Source organism: Puntigrus tetrazona, chromosome 9, assembly GCF_018831695.1.
Source record: "Puntigrus tetrazona isolate hp1 chromosome 9, ASM1883169v1, whole genome shotgun sequence".
Taxonomy (NCBI): Eukaryota; Metazoa; Chordata; class Actinopteri; order Cypriniformes; family Cyprinidae; genus Puntigrus; species Puntigrus tetrazona.
Window position 1 is genome coordinate 3,924,602 of NC_056707.1, and position 25,183 is coordinate 3,949,784.

General features: G+C 37.8%; 2 protein-coding genes across 3 annotated transcripts in view; both read left to right on the forward strand.

Moving 5' to 3' along the window:
• Positions 1-1,289: 1,289 nt before the first annotated feature.
• On the forward strand, positions 1,290-21,007 carry LOC122351193 (rap guanine nucleotide exchange factor 4-like). The gene is given in 25 exon segments (XM_043248084.1): positions 1,290-1,304; positions 5,765-6,036; positions 6,164-6,285; positions 7,079-7,108; positions 7,111-7,177; positions 7,179-7,259; positions 7,556-7,640; positions 9,493-9,553; positions 9,696-9,772; positions 9,988-10,134; positions 12,688-12,785; positions 12,867-12,952; positions 14,127-14,205; positions 14,288-14,438; positions 14,522-14,610; positions 15,073-15,103; positions 15,190-15,268; positions 16,079-16,225; positions 17,674-17,771; positions 17,895-18,022; positions 18,488-18,664; positions 19,311-19,401; positions 19,739-19,789; positions 19,867-19,954; positions 20,949-21,007. Coding segments are annotated over 24 exon segments (2,268 nt in total). The 5' UTR covers positions 1,290-1,304; positions 5,765-5,890.
• A 2,409-nt stretch (positions 21,008-23,416) lies between these two features.
• zak (sterile alpha motif and leucine zipper containing kinase AZK) overlaps positions 23,417-25,183 on the forward strand; it is a 33,194-nt gene continuing 31,427 nt past the window's right edge. The window contains exon 1 of one of the 2 annotated variants that reach the window (XM_043248533.1): positions 23,417-23,565. The gene's annotated coding sequence lies outside the window, so the exon portion shown is untranslated. Of the gene's footprint in view, positions 23,580-25,183 lie in introns of both variants that reach the window. The other variant, XM_043248532.1, reaches the window with a different exon arrangement.

Sequence of the window (25,183 nt, forward strand, 5' to 3'; positions counted from 1 at the left end):
ATTTTTGTATCATTACTGACTCAGGGTTTTGAATTGTGTTTGTATGTATGTCTTTCATTCCCCTCTGCTGTATCTTCTTCATTTGTGCGTGAATCGAACATGGCATATTGTAATCAGCTCTTAAAAGATATTTTTGCGGTTATTAAATACTTTAAAGTAAACTAGCATGCTTTAAAGGAGTAGTTAGCTTCTTAAACAATAATGTACAGCTAGATGGACAGCTAGATTTTTTCTTGAGTTGTAAAGAAAGTTTTTTTTAAGCAAAATATTTCAGGATTTCTCTCCATATAATGGACTTAATGGCGCCCCTGAGTTTAAAAACAAAATGCAGTTTCAAATGGCTCTAAAGGATCCTATCTGAGGAAGAATGGTCTTGTCTAGCTAAAGGATTGGTTAAAATAAAAGTTACATTTGTATAAATTAAAAATGTATATACTTTTACACCTCAAAAGCTCTTCTTTTTCCGGTTCTTGATAGTTAGGGTAGGTCTAAAAACTCCCATCTCATTTTCTTTTTAACTTCACAATCGTCCTATATCGCTGTACTGACCCAGTGTTTACAAAGTGAACATGCAAAGAAGTGAACAGCCCTTTACAAAGCACGGTTTAGGGCGGCTTTTAAAATTGGAGGAGAAAATGAGATGGGAGTTTTTTGACGTACCCTAACTGTCATGAACCGGAAAAAAAACAGAACCCACACCGAGCTGGACTAGACAAGCCTTTTAGGTTAAAAACGACATAAACTGTAATTCTTTTTTTAAGAAAATGTGGGAATCGTTTAAAGCCCTTTCGAGATGCATTTGAACTGCATTTTTGGAAGTTCAAACTTGGGGGCATCATGGAAGTCCATTATATGGAGAGAAATCCTGAAACGTTTTCCTCAGAACATCTTAGATGATGAGAAGGTGAGTGCATTATCCGTGTGCAATGTGTCGTTTTAAAGCTTTTCGTCTGAGATTTCTGTGTTGATGTGTGTAATTCAGTAAGCTTTGTATATGAAGAGGGATGTTCTGCTGTACAGGGCTGATATTGCTCCTGAAGAACAAAGCTTTTGTGGTGTGTGTGTAATATTGCGTCTGTTCCTCGCAGCCCCTTAGGACCCACGACTGAAGATTACACGCATCCTGACTTTACACACTATATTTAATCTTCTTACTTAAAGATCATCTTGACTGCTCAATAGTACACTTTAAAGGTATTTTTACATTCACCATATAATTCTTTTATTTTGTTTACAAGGAATGCCTGATAAAGAGAATCTGAGCAACAGTTCACCCGGATAAATCATCCAAACACTTAAACAAGGTGCGTTTTAAGCTTCTGTCTTTGAAATCTTTCATCTCTAAATGTTCACTCCTCTGTCTAAAACCATGACCGTCTGAGGTCAGTCATCATTACTCGCCTTTATTATAAAAGCATGATTTTCATTCTTCAGTGGGACATAAAAGTTCTGTCGAGCTTCAGAAAACACAATAAAAGGACAATCTTAAAAATACATGTAACACTTCATATTAGGGAACATCTTTTACTGTTCAAGAGGTCATGAAGTTACTAAAAAGAACATTATTTTGTAAATTTAGAGCTTGTAACACATTAAAGAGAATATTATATAATATATAATGTAATACACTGCTATGTTAAGACCGTGCATGCTGGATAAAAACTCTCCTGTTTTCCTATATTTTGAAGTGGTTTGTGAATAATGTGACATCTAAAAGGTTGTATATGCTTTAATGAAGAACCTTTAGCATCCGTAGAACCTTTCCATTCATAAATACTTCTCTATAATGGGACGCTCTTCTAGTTTATAGTGGATAGCTCTTTGCAATGAAGGTCCTTATGACGGAGTCAGAAATCTTTGCATCCGTCATCCTTTCATATTAAAATGCTCTCTATGAATGTGAAAATGCAAAAACCTCGAGTCTGAAAATGTCACAAGTGAAATAATAAATGCACCTTTTAATGCAATTTTGCATCCATAGCAAGCATTTTGATTGGAAAGGATGAATATGAATATGAATATATATATATATATATATATATATATATATATATATATACAAAAAACACATACTGGAAAATTTGGACTGTATAATAATGGTTCTTTTTGAGAAAAGTTTCTTCTGTGACCAAAACTGCTCTCCTTGACTTTCTTGAAAACCCTTATTTAATAGCGTTGTGTGAAATCTCATACAAACTCTCTTCACTCCCGGCACCAGGAGGCAAAGATAATAATGAAACGACTCCAGCTTCTCTTTTGCAAATAAGCGGTGTCCAAAAATGTGCACAGAAATGTAATTTCTCCGAGCTGGTTCATGAGAAGTTCCTTGAAGTCCATCTTAAACAGTGCTTGACTCTCACCTAGCACGCAGAAGGAGTTTGATTCTTGTTGTTTCTCCTGTTTGCGTCAGTTCTGATATAACTACATCCTTCCCACCGTCTCCTCGACGGAGCGAGAATACGTTTCTTTGAAATGTAAAAGGAACTGGGCAGCTCTGGCATCCTCTCTTTCTCATTTCTGCGTACGTGTTCCTGTTCCTCTGACCTCTCGGGTCATTTCCCGTCCAGCGCGTCTGTCATTTTTACCGCCACGAGTGCTTTTCCTTTTCCTTTTTTCATTGTCTGAAGGAGCGTCCGAACCGGCAGACGATCAATACCGTCCACAGCAGGGTCTCTGTGATTTGCATAATGGTGTCGTTTTACTCACTTAAGTGTGTTTGTACAGGATCGTTATGTAATGAAGGAAGTGTGTAAATCACGCCGTAAGATGCTGAAGAGCTCAGCTGACAGGCTTAAATTGATTTGAACTTGGATGAGTTCACTCTTAATACTGCTCACAGACTGTTCTGCGCGTGTTAAGCTCTGCATTATGCAGCTTGGCTGGATTGCAGACAGAATCTGTTTGTTTGGAACAAAAACTACTTTGAGATGCGTTTGCTTTTGAGCTTTGGTTAATGGTCTTTTTGAAGTGGGAAGACGTTTTGAGTTGTCATCTGAAACGTTCTTCTAAAATAAATGTTTCTCATCAGGCTTCTGTATTTACGTTTGATTATTTGGCCTTAATTGCATATAGAAAAGGACATCTCAACTCTTCGTATACATTCAGAAGATCAGTTAATATCAAATTAGCCTCAAAAACCTCAAAACTGGCCAATTCATACCCTGGGTTTCTGCAGGGTTTTAAAAGGTCTTAAAAGTCTATATTCAATTTAGATACAATTTAATAACATAAACTCATAAAGGCACTGAAATAAATATTGCTTACTAAAAATTAATCAGTATTCCTCTTGTTATTTTCCAATACAAATATCTAAACCTTTTTTAAATCAAGACTTTAAAGAATTAAAATCTTATTATGCCTTGATATTTAATTATTTCATTCAGAAATGGTCAGAAATTTCTGAATTAATTAGGTCAGAAATGTCAGACTTTGGTTGAATCCTTGAAAGATGCGAAAAAGACTTTTGTCTTGCAATCACAGATTTGCGCATCACCTGTGACAAATACTGTAATGAACACATTCCCAGGTGTGAAGAAGAAGAACCCCAGCACACCCAACCTTCATTCGAAACGCATCCTGACCTCTGACACCATGCCAAAGATTCAACCACAGACCAAAATGCTGATCAAGAGCCTGAAGACCAAGTCTCCTGCTGAGGTGGACATCTTTATTGTATCTAGCGTCAAGTGGAGAAGATAAGGACAAGATTTGAAGAAACTGGTGAAGTTCATGACAGACCCATGTAAGAGGATGGGGTCGAGAGGACCGTTTGTTGGTTCGACAGTCCAGGGCTAGATCTTTTTCAACTGCAGCAGAGCTACATAAAAACTGGTCACCAGAAACCCCAGTATCTACAAGAACAGTTTGTCCAATTCTCTCACGCATTGGTCTCAATGGCTGAATTAGTGCTCAGAGACCAGCATTAAACAGAAGACAACCAAAAAAACATGTTGCATTTGCCAAGGCCCACAGCTTGCAGGAAGGATGGACAGTGGAAAAGTGGCAGAAGGTGGTTAATTTTTCTGATGAATCATATATCGAACTGCATCCCAAACGTGGCAAATCCTGCAGAAGACCTACTGGAACCCGCATGGACCCAAGATACCCTCGGTGGAGGAAAAATCATGGTTTTGGCTTACATTCAGTATGGGGACGTGTGAGAGATCTGGTAACGTCAACAGCCCGAGGTATCAAGACATTCTTCCCATTACATTTCAAACCACAGAGAGAAGTTCCTGAAAACAAAGAAGGTCAAGGTGCTCCAGGATTGGCCAGCTCAGTCACCAGACATGAACATTATTTAGCACGTCTGGGGTAAGATGAACGAGGAGGCATTGAAGATGTAACCAAAGAATCTTGATGAACTCTGGGAGTCCTGCAAGAATGCTTTCTTTACCATTCCAGCTGACTTTATTAATTAAAAGTTTAACTTCTAAGTCTAAACCTTTTTTGACTTAATTAAATAATTAAAAATCAAGATTTTATTTTGGTAAAATACGTGTAATCTAGAGGCCTTTTTCATTTCATTTCATTTCATTTTTATTATACTTTTTTAAAAACTTAAATATGATGTTTTTGCTGGCAAAACTGTCACACTGTCAAACACGCTGACTGACCGATTGAAGCAGTATGAGGCGTATCTAGTAATAATCAGAGTTTGATGGCGTGTTGTCGTAGATGTACAGGTTGGGTGAGGATGGTCATGAATTATGTAAACGGTTCGGTTAAAAATGCAGCAGATTGGCCCTGGTCCAGCTTCGGGAGGAGAGCAGTGCCCCAGACGTGCCTTCTGCTCGCTGCAGTATGACACCATGACATGAATTATTATGTAATATGAGAAGAGACATCAGCAGAATTCTACACAAGCCGCTTGTGATGGCGTTTATTCAGCTTTTAAAGCACATGACTTAATGCTGATGGGTTTTGATGCTCCTGGCGTTCGACTGTCCTGTGAAGTTCAGCTCTAATCAAACACACCTGAAGCAACTAATTAAGGTCTTAGGATTGCTTGAAAATGAAAGGCTGGTGTGTTTGATTAGCGTAGTAGGAGCTGAACTTTGCAGGACAGTCGCCAGGAGCAGGATTGGCCTCACCTGGTTTAAAACATTGATTGATGGGATTTTATTGTTTAACTGCACTGAACATGAAAGAAACACGCACAGAACCTGATTTTGCGAGTGAGGCGAGTTCCTGGTTCGTTGTTGACCCTGGAGCAACATTGTGATTAACCAATCAGATTTGTAGAAATGTGGTCAAAATTTTAGTGAAATGTAGAACTCAATACGAGAATGTGCGAAACACGATAATTAAATATTTTAATCAAAATATAGGTATAAAGGTTCAAGAAAATTAATAAATAAACATACGTAATGTTAAATATGTGTATATATTTATATATTTTTAATTGTACATTTAAAGATGATCGAAAAGCTTATTCTCATTACTATTACTGTTAGGAAATCTCCTTCACCAACTGTCCTTCAGAGATATAGTTTTATGTGACTCAAGATATTGTCATGCCTCAGGAAATGAGATGTTATGAAATGGCTCGCTCTGCATTTTCCCATATATATGGAGTCGGTGCGGCTAAATATTCCACAGAAAGCAGTCATTGATTATTGAAGATTTTTACAGTTCACTCTGTCAGCCAGAAACAATATACTCTTAAACTATCTGCCAATATTTCAGCGTGCTGTTTAAAGGTTAACAAAAGAACAAACCTAATGGTCCTGCATCCATCTCATCCTGTCCTTTTGTTTTCCAGAAATCGTTCATTCAAAGTCCCACAAAACTCCACCCCAAATCCATTCCTCAGGTACTCCATCCATCCTGTCACGGGTCTGACAGCTGTCAGTCACAGTGTGGAGCTGTTGGACATACATTATATGTGATGTATAGAGTGGTCTGTCTGCTTCTGTTTGTCTCTCAGGTGCCGTCAGAGAAGATCCTCCGGGCAGGTAAAGTGTTACGAAACACCATCCTGTCCCGAGCGCCTCAAATTATCAGAGACAGGAAGTACCACCTTAAAACATACAGGTAAGTGTAGTCTTATTGACTTTTTTAGATATAATATATCTTATGATTTGTTATATTCTTATGTTCTTTAAGTCATTAGATACTGCTCTGCTCACTTGATTATCAGTACTGTGTGTGTGTGTTGTAGGCAGTGCTGCATGGGCACGGAGCTCGTTGATTGGCTGATGCAGCACACTTCCTGTGTTCACTCTCGTGTTCAGGCTGTAGGGATGTGGCAGGTGCTGCTGGAGGAGGGCGTCCTGAACCACGGTGAGTGCGTCGTCTCGTACACTATCACTCAGAAGTGAAAGAATTCATACTTTTATTCAGCGAGAGCAAAAGCCACAGATAAGATTAGAGAAAAAATCAAATAAATGTAATTCTTTAGAATTAGTTTAGAAATAGTTTCCACAAAATATTACGTAGCACAGCGTTAATCATCATAATAAATGCTTTTTGAGCAGCAGGTCAGCATATTAAAATGATTTCTGGAGGATCGTGTGACACCCACTCGGGGACTTGTTTAGTAATTTAGCAGAAAAGGTTTAATTTAAAAAATTGAATTATGTTAAATGCTTGTATTATAGTACTTTTGCCATTAAGATGCCTTACACGCTGATGTGGCAATAAAAACAAAAAAACCAGTACTTAATAGTTAATAGTCAATAGTTATTAATGCTAAAAATTCATCTTTGACATGACAGGATTTTTAAAAAATTATATTCAAATAGAAATGGGAATAATATTACACACTATCATTGTTTTCACATGTTTTATGAAATAAATGCACTTTAAAAAGACATTAAAATGCTTCTCAACCCCAGACTAGTTTACATGTACAGTATAATCACTTGATTTACGTGATATAAGGTTATTAAACATAATTAAATCAGTATTGAACTGATCTGAATAATGACATTGTTCTCACTGGGGAGGTACCCTTTCCTTTCAAAACATGCAGCTTATTACCTTATTTGATCCTGTAGGGTGCATATAGGTACATATTAGTGCCTTTTATAAAGGTATCCTGTCTTGTGTATTTTTGTTCTGTGTTTGGCTGCAGTGGACCAGGAGCTGAGTTTCCAAGATAAGTATCTTTTTATCGTTTCCTGGAGGATGAGGCGGAGGACGCAGCCCTGCCCACTGAAGAAGAGAAGAAAGAGCGATGAGGAACTACAGGACACCCTCCTGCTCCTCTCTCAGATCGGACCTGACGCCCATCTGCGAATGATCCTCAGTAAACAGTACGTTCTTCCTCAAAGCCTGCTAAAACGAGTCATTTACGTCCCCCCTTGAGGACTCTGGGTTATCACGAGATGTGCCTCCGAGCGATCTGATCTCTATCTCCTCCCGTTTGGCCGCTTTCCTGAGAACTTTCCCACAATTCCGATAGTCTGAAGGTCTCCAAAGGCAGATTAGACTTTTGTATGCATGCTGTAACCGAAAGAGAGACGTCCTGGGAGATTTAATATCTGCACGAGGACAAAACTTTTTCGAATGTCAGAATAAGTTTCAAAGTCATCCCTGCTCCTCTCTGCAGGCCTGGCCAGAGGACTGTAGATGACCTGGAGATCATTTATGAGGAGCTGCTGCATATTAAAGCCTTATCACATCTGTCCACGACTGTAAGTATGCATTAAATGAAGTTAGAGGAAAACACACATTTTCAAGTAAACACACACACACACACACACATATATACAGACGTGGACAAAATTGTTGGTACCCTTTGGTCAATGAAAGAAAAAGTCACAATGGTCACAGAAATAACTGTTATCTGACAAAAGTAATAATAAATAAAATTCTATAAATGTTAACCAATGAAAGTCAGACATTGTTTTTCAACCATGCTTCAACAGAATTATTAAAAAAATAAACTCATGAAACAGACCTGGACAAAAATGATGGTACCCTAACTTAATATTTTGTTGCGCAACCTTTTGAGGCAATCACTGCAATCAAACGCTTCCTGTAACTGTCAATGAGACTTCTGCACCTCTCAGCAGGTATTTTGGCCCACTCCTCATGAGCAAACTGCTCCAGTTGTGTCCGGTTTGAAGGGTGCCTTTTCCAGACTGCATGTTTCAGCTCCTTCCAAAGATGCTCAATAGGATTGAGGTCAGGGCTCATAGAAGGCCACTTTACAATAGTCCAATTTTTCCTCTTAGCCATTCTTGGGTGTTTTTAGCGGTGTGTTTTGGGTCATTGTCCTGTTGCAAGACCCATGACCTGCGACTGAGACCAAGCTTTCTGACACTGGCTAGTACATTTCTCTCTAGAATTCCTTGATAGTCTTGAGATTTCATTGTACCCTGCACAGATTCAAGACACCCTGTGCCAGACGCAGCAAAGCAGCCCCAGAACATAACAGAGCCTCCTCCATGTTTCACAGTAGGGACAGTGTTCTTTTCTTGATATGCTTCATTTTTTCGTCTGTGAACATACAGCTGATGTGCCTTGGCAAAAACTTTGATTTTTGTCTCATCTGTCCACAGGACATTCTCCCAGAAGCTTTGTGGCTTGTCAACATGTAGTTTGGCATATTCCAGTCTTGCTTTTTATGATTCGTTTTCAACAATGGTGTCCTCCTTGGTCGTCTCCCATGTAGTCCACTTTGGCTCAAACAACGACGGATGGTGCGATCTGACACTGATGTTCCTTGAGCATGAAGTTCACCTTGAATCTCTTTAGAAGTCTTTCTAGGCTCTTTTGTTACCATTCGGATTATCCGTCTCTTAGATTTGTCATCAATTTTCCTCCTGCGGCCACGTCCAGGAGGTTGGCTACAGTCCCATGGATCTTAAACTTCTGAATAATATGTGCAACTGTAGTCACAGGAACATCTAGTTGCTTGGAGATGGTCTTATAGCCTTTACCTTTAACATGCTTGTCTATAATTTTCTTTCTGATCTCTTGAGACAACTCTTTCCTTTGCTTTCTCTGGTCCATGTCGAGTGTGGTACACACCATATCACCAAACAACACAGTGATTACCTGGAGCCATATATATAGGCCCAATGGCTGATTACAAGGTTGTAGACACCTGTGATGCTAATTAGTGGACACACCTTGAATTAACATGTCCCTTTGGTCACATTATTTTCAGTGTTTTCTAGGGGTACCATCATTTTTGTCCATGCCTGTTTCGTGAGTTTATTTTTTTAAATAATTCTGTTGAAGCATGGTTGAAAAACAATGTCTGACTTTCATTGGTTAACATTTATAGAATTTTTATTTATTATTACTTTTGTCAGATAACAGTTATTTCTGTGACCATTGTGACTTTTTCTTTCATTGACCAAAGGGTACCAACAATTTTGTCCACGTCTGTATATATATATATATATATACACATTTATATCTACATAAATAGATACATATAATTTTTATTTACACTATTGCATTAATGCATGGATTGCAAGCTGAGCTTTAATGTGTGTGCATTGTTAAAAATATAAAATTGCCTTTTCTCCTCAGGTGAAGAGGGAACTCGCTGGTGTTCTGATATTCGAGTCCCACGCCAAAGCAGGCACAGTGTGTAAGACTCAAAACCATCCCGACCTTCTAACTTCAGGGCGCTCAGATCTAAATGAGCGCTGAATATCAGCGCGCGGTTATTATTTGTCTGTGCTCCGCATCAGATGCGTCTGGTGTTCATTATCGATCTCTTTTGTCCCTAGTGTTTAATCAAGGGGAGGAGGGCACGTCATGGTACATCATCCTGAAGGGCTCCGTCAACGTGGTGATCTATGGAAAGGTCAGGCTAGAAATTCCCCGCTAATGCTTCACATTCAACAGACTAATTAAGCGTTTAATGTGTGATAATGCGGACCGGCTAATCGCTCTCAAGCCAATTACAGCGCATGCAGACTGTGCCAGGGAAGTGTGTGTGCAAATTGAATTACAGCTGCAAGACGTTTTCATGAGTGTCTGTGCTCTTCGGGGGTTTGTCTGGGTCACGTCTGGTTGCAGGGTGTAGTTTGCACGTTACACGAGGGAGATGACTTCGGGAAGCTGGCTCTGGTGAACGACGCACCTCGGGCAGCGTCGATCGTACTGAGAGAAGACAACTGCCACTTCCTGAGAGTGGATAAAGAAGACTTCAACAGGATCCTCAGGGTCAGCGCTCATTATTCACAACACAACAAATCACAAAAGTGCTTGTCATGTACTCTACACTGTACAAAGTTCACTCAGTGATTCATTTTCTTTAAAGCCCTCTAATCTGCAGCGATCGGTCGATTGGGCTCGCTTTTATGCCTGTGTTAGACGATAAAGCAGTGTTTGTGAGCACAGTGCTGCTTCCTGTACAGCGTCACTAGGGAAACGGATATTTTCACGGCTTCAATAGCGGCACCTAGTGGTGAAGAATGAGTTTACATTTTCATTCAGACCAACATGGAAAGGCCAACAAGTGGGCAATGTTGACGTCAACGTAAAATGCTTGGGATTCGTTTTGAAAATGACTCATTTTCAATGATTTTAGTCGACGCTTTCTTTTAAAAAGACAATAATTTTATACTTTTCCCACTTTAGATTTAAAACTTTGCAGGATGTTTTCTTTGTCATTTAAGCTCATTCTCAAAAATCCATTATAGAGGCACTTTCATTTGATTCAGTGATGTTCTATAAAAAAAAAATCAATAGATAATAAATAGAATATTAAATCAAATAATGCACTTTGGCTGTTGTTTGAGGATATTTTTGAGCTTACTGAAATATATAACAAATGTATACTGTCTTAAAATGGTTTTTAGACAAAACTAAACTCTCCAGTGTTTGAAGATTAGTTTAGTTTAGTTTAGTTTATATTTTCTGTTTTTACCATTAGTTTCTATTTAGCTTTAGTTTATTTTATTTCAATTTTAGGTTTAGTTTTAGTTTACACAATTTAAACTTTTGTTTTAGCTACTAGGCCAAATCAACTTTTCAAATAGTTTTTCATCTAATATTTAGATTTTAAGTTTCTTTTCTTTTCTTTTCTTTTCTTTTACCAGTTTCAATATCAGTTTTTGAATGCTTTTTACTTTTTACTTTTGGCATTTAATTTTTTTAATAGTTTTAGTAACTTTGTATTGCTTTGTCACTTTAATTAGGTATTTCTCTACATAGTTATTATTTCTACTTATTGCATTATTTAGCTTTAATGTTCTTTCATTTAAAGCAAACATGAATTAGAAAAGTGGCCTTAGCAACTAGCTAAAATATTTCATATTTTTATATTTTACAAAAATGCACTTGGTTTTCTAGTATGTGCACTTACCTATATTTACTTAGCTAAGAAAGTAATATAAGGTAACTACATGGGTTTAGGTTGCTGTTTAATATCTAGTAGTTATTACCCAGTTATTGTAATTAATACTAGTACAAGAAGTATGTACAGTACATGCAGAACCGTGATACCTACATTAGAATTTCCTTGCAAACCTAAATTTTTCATTTTAAAAACTAATATAAATGAAGAGCAGAAAACAAGTGTGCAGCAGACACGTGAACTTCTTCAATACTGTTTAAAAGCGTCCCAGAATGCAACTCGCGAAGTGTATGTCCACAGAATATACATAGACAAAGAGCGAGTTCAAAAGATAACAGTGTACTGTTGCTAGCGCACTTGCTAATGTGCTGTTGGCGTAATGACTATTAATAGTCTAATAGTGTTGCGTTTGTGTATATAACGGTCTGTCAGCAGCAGCACAGCAGAATCTCTGACAATAGAGAGCTGAGCTCAGAAACGCTGTGTAAGCGGATGCTCGGCCTGATAGCGAGGGGGTCTCTGGCACACACACAAACAGGATGCCTACTATCTAAACAAATGCAGGCAGATTTAGTGAGATTTCCCAATCTAGACTCATTTATTGCATACTTACAGCATGATGCAACCGGACAAAACAACCTGCGTTCACTATATCAGTTAACATGTATGAAAACTGCAACCGATTGAAATGGTCTTTAAATGCAATCTTTAACATGGCACTGAGTAGATTTATTATTCTTTTTACAGTCGGTTTCTGTGTAAACCTTAAAGGAACACTTCACGCAAGAAATGAGAAGTTCCAAAGGAAGGTGTTTTGAAGAAAGTTTGTAATCAGGCTGTTTTGGTCACCATTGACTTTTCCATAGTAGGAAAAAAAATACTATGGGAGTCGATGGTGACCCAAAGCAGCCTGATTACAAACATTCTTCAAAATATCTTCCTTTGCAACTGCTCGAGGACGGTAAATGATGACAGAACGTTTGGGTGAAAGTCTTGAACACCAACTACTGAACATTATTATTAAAAAAAAAAAAAAAGATACAGTTGATTAAATACGGCTGCGTACTGTATGTTGTTACTATGACGACTTGCCTCTGTCTTCTCTGTGCAGAACTGAGTTATTAAATCTCAAGTGTACTTTTTAAAAGGAAAGTGTTATATTAATTTAGGCATTCAGATAAAAATAGGTTGAGAAGCTGTCTCCCTCTACTGGTAAGGATTCTGAATTACAGCGAGCGTTACAGAGGTGACCAACACCTACATTTGATCATTCATAAATATATGATCATACTACTATATGATCTGAGCTCATCAGTGCTGTAACAGTGAGCTTGTTGCCTGTTGCTCCAAAACTACTGACGTCAGAAACAGAATAGATGTTAGTACGTCACATAGTACATTTCTTAATTCTGTTTCAGGATGTGGAAGCGAACACGGTCCGTCTGAAGGAACATGAGGAGGATGTGTTAGTTTTGGAGAAAACTAGCAACAGGGGCTCCAGTTCCTCTCCTCTCAAGTACATTTCTGTTCATCTGTAATATATATGATTTAACTGTAAACCGCTGTGTATATCTAGAACCTCAAACCTGTTCTTCAGGTATACTGTGATGTCAGGGACCCCGGAGAAGATTCTGGAGCATCTTCTGGAGACGATGAAACTCGACTCCCAGTTCACTGAGTCAGGTACTTTGCAATGCGTTCAGTAAGAGGCTTCCGTGCAGGGAAACGGTGAAACGAGAGGCAGAGAAGCGAAGCTGTATTTTCTATTTGACGTTTTGTACATTTTTGAGTTATTGAGAATTTATGCGTATGCATTGTTAGCCTGAAATATGAGCAGAACAGACCATCACAGCAGTTTACATAAGGTTTCAATAAATAAACACGCTAATGGAAATATTTGGGATTTTTAGAATCTTCCAGGACTGGAATAAAGAACATTTCTAGCATAAAATGTGGATGTTTTTCATTCCTTCCTTCCTCCTTTTCTTCTTTTGTCCTCTCATGCTTGCTTTCTTGAGAGAAAATTCTTTGTCAGCAAGGATGCGTGAGACTTTGAACGTTGCGGTGAAGAAAATAAAAGAAAAAAATTGACTGTGTTGCAAATAAATTATGTTATTTTGATCTCTGTATTCATAAAAAAACTGCTTGCAACATTGAGCAGCAAAATAATCATATCATATGATTTCTGAAGAATCGTGTGACTGGAGTTAATGATGCTGAACATTCAGTTTTGCATTACTGGAATAATACGTATAAGCGTATAGTATATTACTATTAAAAATAACCTTATTATGTTCACTGTTCCTATGTACCATGTATTTTCTATTAATCAGTCAAAACGGTAAAAAAATGGTGTGAATGTTGCAAAAACAGTTGAGAATACTGTACATTAAAGTAACTTGACGTTATCGCTGAAGACCAGCAATAATAATTTTCCTTTTGATTACATAATAATGCCAATATATACATGTCAGAGTTGAGCTGGTATGAGAGGAACTGGACCGCGGTAATAGCTGCCAGCGGTAGATATTTTGATGAATGCAAAAATATTTTCTATGTATAAAACTCTTTGTGCAATAAACGTTTGCGTCGTCCCTCATCAGTGTAAAATGATCACAAATTAAAAAGCATGCTTGCCAATATTGTCACAAAAAGGGTTGAATGAGGCTTATAATGCTAAAATAAAGTTTTAATGCTCCCTTGCCTTGCATTTTATTGTTCGTACCGTGCTTTGTGTAAGCATGCGTGTTCTTGTTGTGAAAAAGCACATCGGACAAGCATGCTGTATAAATAAATTAGCGAATTGCAAATTGTGACCAACATTTAACTATCCCGTCTTTTTCCCCGGTCTCTGTAGATCCCGCTCTAGATGACTTTTTGCTTATGCACTGTGTGTTTGTCCCAAACAGTCAGCTGTGTCCTCTTCTCATGGCCCAATATCCTTTACAGCTGTGATGACTGAGGTCTTTATGAACACTGCTTTATTCAAACGAAGTCTGCGGTCCTTAGCGCTATCACCTATCATGCTCAGCCGTCTCAGGGCAGCGACCAGGAGCGGATGGATTACTCTCTCAATAACAAGCGCCGGGTGATTCGTCTGGTCTTACAGTGGGCCTCCATCAACACAGACCACCTGCAGGAGGAGGACAGCTCTTTCAGCTTCCTCCAGGTCACCAGCTCTGCTCTTAACCCGTTCACACAGCTGAACTCTCTGGTGCTGCTGGGGTTTAATGTGCGTGTTGTTTGTTGCAGGAGTTTTATGAGGCGGTGTGTGAAGACTCCAGACTCCTTCTAGCTCTGAAAGACCAGCTGCCCGAACTAGAGAAGATCATCAAGCAGAAGTAAGGGTCTAGCAACCCTGCTGATAGGAAATTAATAGAACAATTTATTGAAACTTAAAATCTGGGTATCGTATCTGAGAAATCAGGCTTTCGTTGCTCATATACTGTGATATAGTTATAATACGAAATGAATTCACAGGAATTGTAATAAGATGGTATTTAAATGGTTAGTTTTATTGTCAGAGCTCTGTAGTTTTTAAGTGCCATACGTTTCATGCAGTGCAATGAAAAACATAAAATAATGGATAATCGAGCAAACATAAGTTGCTTAATTCCAGTAAATGTTCATCTTTCGTCTTTCACCTTCTAAATAAAGAAGGGCATGTAGCAGATTTTGTACAATAGGCTTTTCATGAGTAATATGTAATAAAGCACAGGTCTGCAATACAGCGGTTTCTATATCAGACTGACGATGTTTAGAGAAACCTCTGCTCACGATCATAAAACTTAATTTATTCACAGCTGTGATGAAGGCCGGCCCTCTCAGAAAAAGGTGAGGTGATAATAAAAACAAGCTTCTGTAGTCATGTCCTCGGTGCTGAACGAGCGTCATGTGATAGTCCTTCTCTCTCATTTCAGCACAAAGTCCTGCTTCGTCAGTTCAGCACAGGGAACGACAGACTGCAGAAGAGACAGCCAATCAAAAGCACGGACGAGAGTGAGTCTGTATCCGCTCGTGATTTAGAGTGCAGCCATGTAATGAAATAATACATGTCCCACTTTATATTGCGTCCCCAATACCTTACATAGTAACTAGTATGTAGTATAGATGTATGTAGTGTGTAACCACAGTGTAAGTACACATTGGTACATAGTATCTAAAGCTTTAATATGTCTGATACTACTGCATATACATTATGGTATTTATGTGCTTTAGTAGAGTCAAATTCCCACATACAGCACCTTTTAAGTGTCCCTAACTCTCTGAATGGTAGTGTACACATTTGTACTTTCTACACATATCATTCTGAGAGTTAGGGACACTTAAAGGTGCTGTATGTGGATTTTGACTCTACTAAAGCACATAAATACCATAATATATATGCAGATATTTAAGAAACACGTTGAGCTAACATACGTTTATGTCTGAAAAACAACGCTACAGTCTGTTACTCTTTCGGGACACCGGGTTGCCAGTCGACAGAAAACGGCACGTGTTTTATTTCAGTCATGGAAGGTGGAAAACAATGCAATACCTAGTTGAACTGCTCTGTGCCAATCCTGCATACAGCAGCTTTAATAAAGCATAATTTTTATTCATGTATTTTGAGTGGGATCAACAATTAAAGAGATATCGGTCATGGAACAGAAGAGGCAAAAGTAAAATAATCAACAAAAAATAAAGTGGAAGAGGTTCAAAAGAGGTCAACACTTTAGGACAAAGACATAGATGTGATCCGATGACGGAAGTTAATATTGTTTTGTGATTAAAAGCTATGTTTAATGGTAAAGTGTGTGTGTGTTGAAGTCCTGTTTAAGGTGTACTGCGGTGATCATACCTACTCCACGATCCGAGTGCCTGTCGCTGCGTCTGTCAGAGAGGTCATCAGCGCCGTTACCGATAAACTGAGCTCAGGAGACGACCTTCTGCTCATCCACCTCAACTCAGCCGGGGGTGAGCTCACACACTCACACACATTCATATGGCTGTACTGACAGCCATTTCCTCTGTTTTCGTTGCTGTTTGATTAATTGCAGGGTGATTCATTCTATTGTCTTATGTCTTTGACCTCTGGCTGACAGTATGAGCTCTTTTCTTCACCCCTGTGTCTGTAGTATTTCCCATTCTCACTGATAGTTAGGTCTGCTGCACTGTGACCCACTGCTTTAAATACACTGAAGCATTCACAGCAGCACAGGTTTTTTACAGAAAAAACACTTAAGTGCGAAGAAAATTGTATGTTTTGGGGCAATTGTTAATTGTAATGAAATGAAAACCTATTGTAGTTTCAAATTATATTTAGTGCATTTTGCTGAACTTTATTTTTTTAGCCTTTACATTTTATATGCAGTTCTGTTGTCTGGTGTGTACTAAAATTGTAAGAATGCTAAAACTAAAATGTACATTAATGCAATTTCTGCTGAAACGTACATGTCATGTGCTTCAGATATATTTGCAATTATAGTTTGCAGGGCTTGACGTACATTTACCAGCCTCTGTGGCTAGTGGTTTTCTATATTTACTAGCCACTCAGCATTTTCACTGGCCACAATTTCCTTTGTGGGAAATTACATTTTATATGACTTAATACTGCACACAAATGTTTCCAAGTCGTTTGGCCTATTTAAAGAGCATTTTCTCCCTTGACAATTTGTTATAATAAAAAAATGCATGCATTTATTGCGGAATAAATGCATGCATTTTTTTATTATAACAAATTCTTACATTTTATCAATAGTTTTTAAGATTTTAAGCATATACTTAGATCTGAAGTGCACATTAAATGCAATCTTTTTTGTTAAAAATTTAAGATAAAACTGTGATACTTTGGGATTTTTAGTAACAACGTTCAATAAAAGCTGATGCAAGTTGGATATCTACGTTTTGGTTCTTTGGTTCTTTCGTGAACAGCAGGTGCTTGTGCAAAATTAGCTAACAAAATATAATTTCTAAATGAATAGTATACACAAATATGTCATTGTATTTATTTCTTTTTGAAAATGTATCCGGTGAGTTGAAACTTTAGAATCACCTCATTTGCTCACAAATGGATGCTCTGCAGTGAATGGGTGCCGTCAGAACGAGAGTCCGGACGTCTGATAAAAACATCACAATAATCCAACCCGCTTAATGTTCTGACGGCACCCATTCACTGCAGACCATCCATTTGTGAGTGATATTTCTCCAAATCTGGAGAAGAAATAAATATACCCTGATATGCCCCAATTTTCATTTTTGGGTAAACTAATCCCTTTAACTTCTTGTTTGCTTGTCGACATGTAAATATTGCAAAATAGCGTAGTTATTTTTAATAAGTAACTTCATGCATTAGGCGTTTGACAAGCGTCTGATTACTGACATCTTTAAAAGCCGAATGACTGATGTGTGTTTGTGTTTCTCAGATAAAGAGCTTCTAAAGCCATCCGATGTGTCCATCTTCTCATCGCTGACCATTAATGGCCGTCTGTTTGTCTGCCCGAGGGACCAGATCGACTCTTTGGTGTGTAAGAGCCCCCGGAGAGTGCCTTTACGACACACACGGGCTGTAAACACGCAGGATCAAACGTACATTAGCTTACTGACTGGCTGATTAACTGACGAATCGATCGGCTCGTTCACACAGACTCCGCTGCCGGAGCAGGAAGGGCCGTCTGCGGGCTCCATGACCACGTTTGAGCTCGCAGGCTCCAAAGATCTGGCTCATCAGATGACTCTCTACGACTGGGAGCTCTTCGACTGTGTACACGAGAGGTACAGACACTTCGGTTCTAAAACGACCCTCACTTAAAGGGACGGTTCACCTAAAAAAAGAAGATCCCGTCTTTGTTGACGCGCACCCTCATGTCAGTCCAAACTTTAAATACTTTATGTACGTAGTATTTAAGACCAACTAAGATAAAGTGGAACCTATATATTTTAGTTTACCATAAATGTGTAGCAGTGTATTCAGCAGTACTTTAACCATACTTCAAATAAGATAACACAAGCTGTTATTATCAAATTTTAACCTACAATGTGTTTTGATTTCATCTGTTTCACTCCATCTTAATCGTCTAAAAATACCACACTTAAATATATTCTCAAGTGCTCTTTTCAAAGAATGCTGCGGTCTTGCTTTTTCACGGAGTTCTCAAAGGACCTTTTATTATAACGCGCGCGCATTTTATGTGTCATTTTATGAATGCCCGTCTCCGTTCCCGTGTCTGCGTTTTAGCACGAGCTGATCTACCACACGTTTGGCCGTCAGCACTTCAAGAAGACCACGGCTAATCTGGATCTGTTCCTGCGGCGCTTTAATGAGGTTCAGCTGTGGGTGGTCACCGAGGTTTGTTTGTGTCCCGCGCTCGGCAAACGCGTCCAACTGCTCAAGAAGTTCATCAAGATCGCTGCGCAGTGAGTCTTCGCTCGTAAACATGTGACGTGTGTGTCTGTGTGTGTGTGTGTGTGTGATGAGTCATTCTGCTCAGAGGAGTGTTAATGGTATATGTACACGTCTTGTCCCTTTAGCATGCGTGTGCTTGTTATAGAAATAACAATCTAAAAGAATATACTTACTGTGAATGCAAACTGAATATAATGTTTTGGGTGCCTAATTGCATTTAACTGCAAGTAAACGAAAATGTAGGTAACACTTTTTATTTTAAGGCTTAATTAACTGTGTGTACTTACTATATGGTTAGGGGTTAGGATTAGGGTTTTAATTTATTTTTATTATAATGACACATTTAAAATGCATTATTTGTTTGCTAGCACTCTATTGCTTTACTGTCTATTAATTATTATTACTGGATGTAGCAATAACTACATTGGAATGTATTTGTAATTACGGAGATGCAACTTTAAATGTAAAATATATTCGCTTTAAATGCAATACTGTATAACAAACTACAAACTGTACTCCGCGTGTGCTTCAGTATGTTAGTGAGCACATCCAAATAAGACAAAAGATCACTGAAACGTGAACGTGTTATAAAGCAGCCCAGGTAAGCGTTTCCCACTTAGTAGTTCTCTGAATTATGTGTGTTCGCGCTCTTTTAAGCTGCAAAGAGTTTAAGAATTTGAACTCGTTCTTTGCCATTATCATGGGCCTGGGAAACCCTGCGGTCTGTCGACTCGGTCAGACATGGGAGGTGAGTATTCACTACACACACACACACACACACACACACACACACGCGTGTGTGCGTGCGTACATACAACTATTCGAAAATCTGGAAACTGACGGTGCAATATAAAATTAAAGCAATGCATTCTTAGCAATGCATATTAGTCAAAAATGAAGTTTTGATGTATTTACAATATTGACAGTGTCTTCATGGTACATGAGCTTAACTACAGATTTTTGGCATAAAAGAAAAGTCAGTAATTACAATTGCTGCCGCTTGGTGCTCCAGGGTCCCCTGTACAGAACAGACCCCGTCATGACCGACTGCTTGGCACTGATTCTCTGATATGTTTTTCTCACAGAAACTGCCCAGCAAGTTCAAGAAGTTTTATGGAGAGTTTGAAAACCTGATGGTGAGTCGAGCTCGCTAGTGAACGTGTCACCTAACGTTAAAGAGGCTTTCAGAGAGCTGTCGTCTTTCTCACTGCAGGATCCCTCCAGAAATCACCGAGCGTATCGACTTACAGTGGCCAAGTTAGAACCACCGATCATTCCCTTCATGCCTTTATTAATTAAAGGTGAAATCACACGCACCGGTCAAATGCTGCTTTATCATTAACATTTGACACATTTTTCATTAAATAATAATAATAAAGTCAGAAAAACTAACTAAATATCACAGATGAAATTATAGGAATTGCTCCAGTATTGTATATTTTAAAATATATGTTTTCATACAGAACAATTATGTTGTCAAATGTAGTTTTTATATATATATATATATATATATATATATATATATATATATATATATATATATATATAACTACATTTGACATACATGTTTTTATTATTAGTAGCATAAAAAACGCTGGTATTTTTAATTACCGTAACTAATAAAAACATGTTGATTTAATTAATTTGCCACACATCTATATGGTCTTATTATATATGTTTTTAATATAAAAAATACAGTGTAACTTATTTTGTCAATAAATTCTTAATTTGCTGCTTATTAATAGTTATTAAGAGCTAATATTCTAGTAATATGCGTTCTAATAAGCAACTAATAATAACATAAAGTGTCGCCTTTATGTTTAATAATTATTGGATTAAATATTTTTAAATGACATAATAAAATAATATCTGTAATAAATAATGCATCTATTTAAATGCGTATGTTAATTTTTAATTCATACTAAATTAAATTACATATAATTTGTACTTTTCTGTACTTTTGGATATTTATTCCCACATAATTCAGGCAGTATGCAGTATGCAGTTATTAGTTGTTATTAACCCGAATAACCTGAAGTCAAAATCTTCAACCTGGTCTCGCTAAAAAGGCACGTTTATGGCGTGAGACCGCAACAAGATGCAGATCTGATCGCTGCTTGAACGTGTCATGTCCATTTCTGCCCTTTCAGACATGACTTTCACACACGAGGGTAACAAGACGTTCACTGACAGACTGGTGAACTTCGAGAAAATGGTACGTTTGCACAGGGTTCATTTCGCCTTCCCCCGTTTAAAACGGGCCTCGCTCAATATTCCTTGTGTTTTGTTTTTCAGAGAATGATTGCAAACACGGTGAGAATCATGAGATACTGCCGGAGCCAGCCATTCAGTAAGACCCCCCACATAAACTTGACGTCACTCTCGCGCTTGAGTTCGGCTGATTCGGTTCCTCTCTGTTTTCGTCGCTCAGATCAAGAAGCCCCGCAGGTGACCGGTAAAAGCCACCAGGACGCGCGGGGCTACGTGCGTCACATCGGTGTGATCGACAACCAGCGCACCCTGTCCCAGCTGTCCCACAGACTGGAGCCGCGGCGGACCTGATCCGCTCCCCTCAGAGCCAGTCAATAAGCTAGAGCGCCGTGTGCACGCGCCAGGGCCTCCCTGTCTTTGGCTGCTTGTGTGAAAGCGTGGCTTCATCTCAGTGATGTTGTGTGCGACCTTTCTTATATTCTGCCACGGATCAGATGCTCCTCTGCTTTCGGATCGTGTGCGTAACGGCTGGACGCCTCACGTGCTGGAGTTTGGAGTCGCTGGTTTGTCCCGTCTGAGCTTTTGGAGACCTTTTTTTTTTGTTGTTTAAAAGGAGATTCTGAGCTTAAAAATGCAGTTTAAAAATTTGTTTTTTTTTTTTTGAAAGAAATTTATATACTCAGCAAGGATATATTAAACGTAATAAAATAAGTAAATAAATCAAAATAAAATCGATTTTAAATTAATATACTCAGCATTAAAGTGAATGAAATAAATTAAAATAAAATTGAATCTTTTGAGCTTTGTATTCATCAAATAATTCACAGTCTCAGCAAAAGCAAACTAATTAAGAGTTAATTAACAGGTAATTCCATTTTTTAAAACATTCTCTAATTTTTTTAAATCTACATTCCAATTAATATCAATCAAACTACACTGTTTTAATTAAATAACAATTAAATTAAATAATACCTTCAAAAATACAGATAACTAAAAAATAAATAAATAAAATATATATATATATATATATATATATATATATATATATATATATATATATATATATATATATATATATATATATATATATATATATGTATATGTGAAAAAAAAATGCAGCCTTGGTAAGCATAAGAAACTTCTTTCAAAACATATTTCCAAAAGATATTACCAACTCCAAATTTTTGAATGATAGTGTTTAATATCAATCATCTCAAAGCATTTACATTTTAATTTCTACATATATCTATTTTTGACTCATGGAAGTGAAGAAGGACTGGATGTTAATTTTATCAAGATATTTATGTTATCTTAAGCATGAAGAAAAACTCTAAATGGTGAAATGAGAAATTATGAGCACATTTCAAAAGCCTGTTGTTGGCTTGTCTGTAAACTTTATACCTCTGTGTGTTTACTGTGTAAATAAAACTGTCATAAGATTACAGACACGTTACAGACATGCCTTTTTTTCATTCATAGTTGTCCTTTTCAATTTGTCTCAGTCGATTTTTTATAGTTTACTAAATTTTCTTGCATGTACCAAAACCTGTTATCACATGCTCAAAAAAATATGTTATATTATTCTTTGTGACCCTGGGCACCAAAACCAGTCATAAATAGTACAGGTGTATTTGTAGAAATAACCAACAATACATTAAAACAAAATAATTATGCCAAAGGTCATTAGAATATTAAAGATCTAAGTAAAGTAAAGATATTTTGTGAATGTCATACTGTAAATATACCAAAATATATCAAAACTTAGTTTTTGATAATAATATGCATTGCTAAGACAACTTTAAAGTCAATTATGCAATAATTAGATTTTCTTTGCATCATCAGATTCCAGATTAGTTGTATCTTGGCCATCAACGGAAAGCTTATTTATTCATGATGATGCATTCTTAAGAAACCACACACTTATGACAGGATTTGTGCTTCAGGGTCACATATTAGACAATACGTTTTGATTATATACATATTTTCAGATATAATCTAATAATCTAAGAGTGTATATTATTAAAATTACTGATTGTGAATACATACTTTAAAAATAGGGTTTAGTTTTTTTATTAATATGTTTATAATTAATCTATAATACTGTTTGTGTAATATATATATATAGATCTGTTTTTAATTATATTTTATATTTTATTTTAATTATATATATATATTTTATGTTTATAATTAATCTATAATACTGTTTGTGTAATTAAAAAAAAAAATAAATAAATAAAAATATATATATAAATGACCAGAATAGATCCGTTTTTAAATTATCTTTTTATTAATATGTTTATAATTAATCTATAATACTGTTTGTGTAATAATAATAATAAAATTAAAAAAAAAAAAAATATATATATATATATATATATATATATATATATATATATATATATATATATATATATATATATATATATATATATATATATATATATATAAATGACCAGAATAGCTCTGTTTTTAAAACGGCGTGTTTCCGGGTGGTTCCGGGTGTTTCCGGGTGGTCCGCCGGGTGTCGCTGTTTCTCTCCGGGCCGCTCGCTGCGTCACAGCCCAGAAGCTGGCGGCTCTGATCAGGAAGAAGTTGTTACACGTGAAATCGGCGCAGCGTGAAACCGGGAATTTCTGAGTCACGAGCTCAGGCGAGATCTTCCTGACCGCTGTCCATCTCTCCGGGGAAGACTGCCAGCGGGGTACGGGGGTGCTGGTACGTGTGTGTGTGTGTGTGTGTGTGTGTATCGTGAGGTTACACTGTAATAACACTGCGTGTGTGTCGCTGGGATGATGATCGATTACGAGCTCGTGGATCTGTTGGGATCTGTCTGGACTTGTTCCTCGACCATCACAGTTTCTGATGAAATAATCCGGATACGATCACTTACTAAAAACGAACCACTCTTTGATTCCTAGATACGCTTTTCTTCTTAAAGTCGTGTAAAACAGCGCATGTGTGGCGTAAGAGCCAGGCTTGCCAACGTTTCGTAGAACAGTTAATGTTTGCAATAATTATAGCAGCCTATGCATTATCATTATAAAAAAGAGCATCAGGTGATGCTTTAATCTTCACGTGCTGCTTGAAACAAGTTACGCGTGTTCATGCATGGTTATTATAATATAATAATGCGTTTATGTTTTGATAAGCCATCCGAAGTTGGGTTTTAATTGAAGAATTGTATAGAAATAGCGTGAAAATCATTCCTCGTTGTGTGACGCGCAGGCCTTCATTCCCAGATGAATGAGAAAAATCACAATTATTCTGCCACTTTTGCTTTCAGTTCCGGTTGAGAAAGCGCGTGCTGAGATATGAAGCTCATAATTCAGTGAGGAAACGGAAGAATCACCTAAGTGTCTGGACACTTCGAAATGCACGAAGACCGATGCATTAGATGCAGATAAACCGATGGACAGGTGAACTGATGCGGCGGCTAGGAAACAAATATTGTTAAAAAGCAGACAAACACTCTTGCATTTACTGTTATTTGATCGTCTGCATATTTAATGTGCACCCGTGGTTCCTTGAGCAGGGTTTTAAAAAAGAATAAAAGTAAGTAAGCGATGTTAGTGAAGAAACTGAAAGTTTCAGGGTGTCAGTGCTCTTCCCGCGCGGCTAAATATAACATGAATCATCCCAAACCTGCCGAGAGCCGAGGGGCCCCTCTGTGAGAATAGAGCTGGGGCCCGCTGCGCGCCCCAGCAGTCCGGCACGGCCCTCGAAAAACATAATTGCTCCAGAGACAATGAGACGATAACTATACACTAACAAGGGTTTAGCTTTGTCTTCCTCTGCTAATTTGTGAGCGTCACAGCTCTGGGAGATGCTTTGGGACGTTTGTCTGTAACTGCTATTTTTACGGACGAAGGCTGAAAAGAAATGGACTTTGGTTCGGTCAGTATGAGTGCGTGTCATGTGCTCCGATTGCAGATATGAGGGATTTCCAGTCAAACAATAACGAGAGAGAGAGAGAGAAAGGATGCAATACAATCGTGAGCCAGAAGTCGTGCGTTGAATTCTGTGGATTTAAAGGAACGGTTCGTCCCGAAAACGAAGATTTGCTTAAAATGCACTCATCCTCGGGCACCTCTAAGAGGCAGACGAGTTTGTTTCTTCATCGCGTGTGGAGACATGCAGCTCACCAGTGGATGCTCTGCAGTGAATGGGTGCCGTCAGTGTGAGAGTCCAGACGGCTGATAAAAACACCACAGTGACCCCCGCCGCTCCAATCGATCGGTTATTGTCTTAGGAAGCGAAAAGATGCGTGTTTGAAACCAATCCACCGTTGAGATGTTTCTCCTTCCGAACGTTCAGCTGCA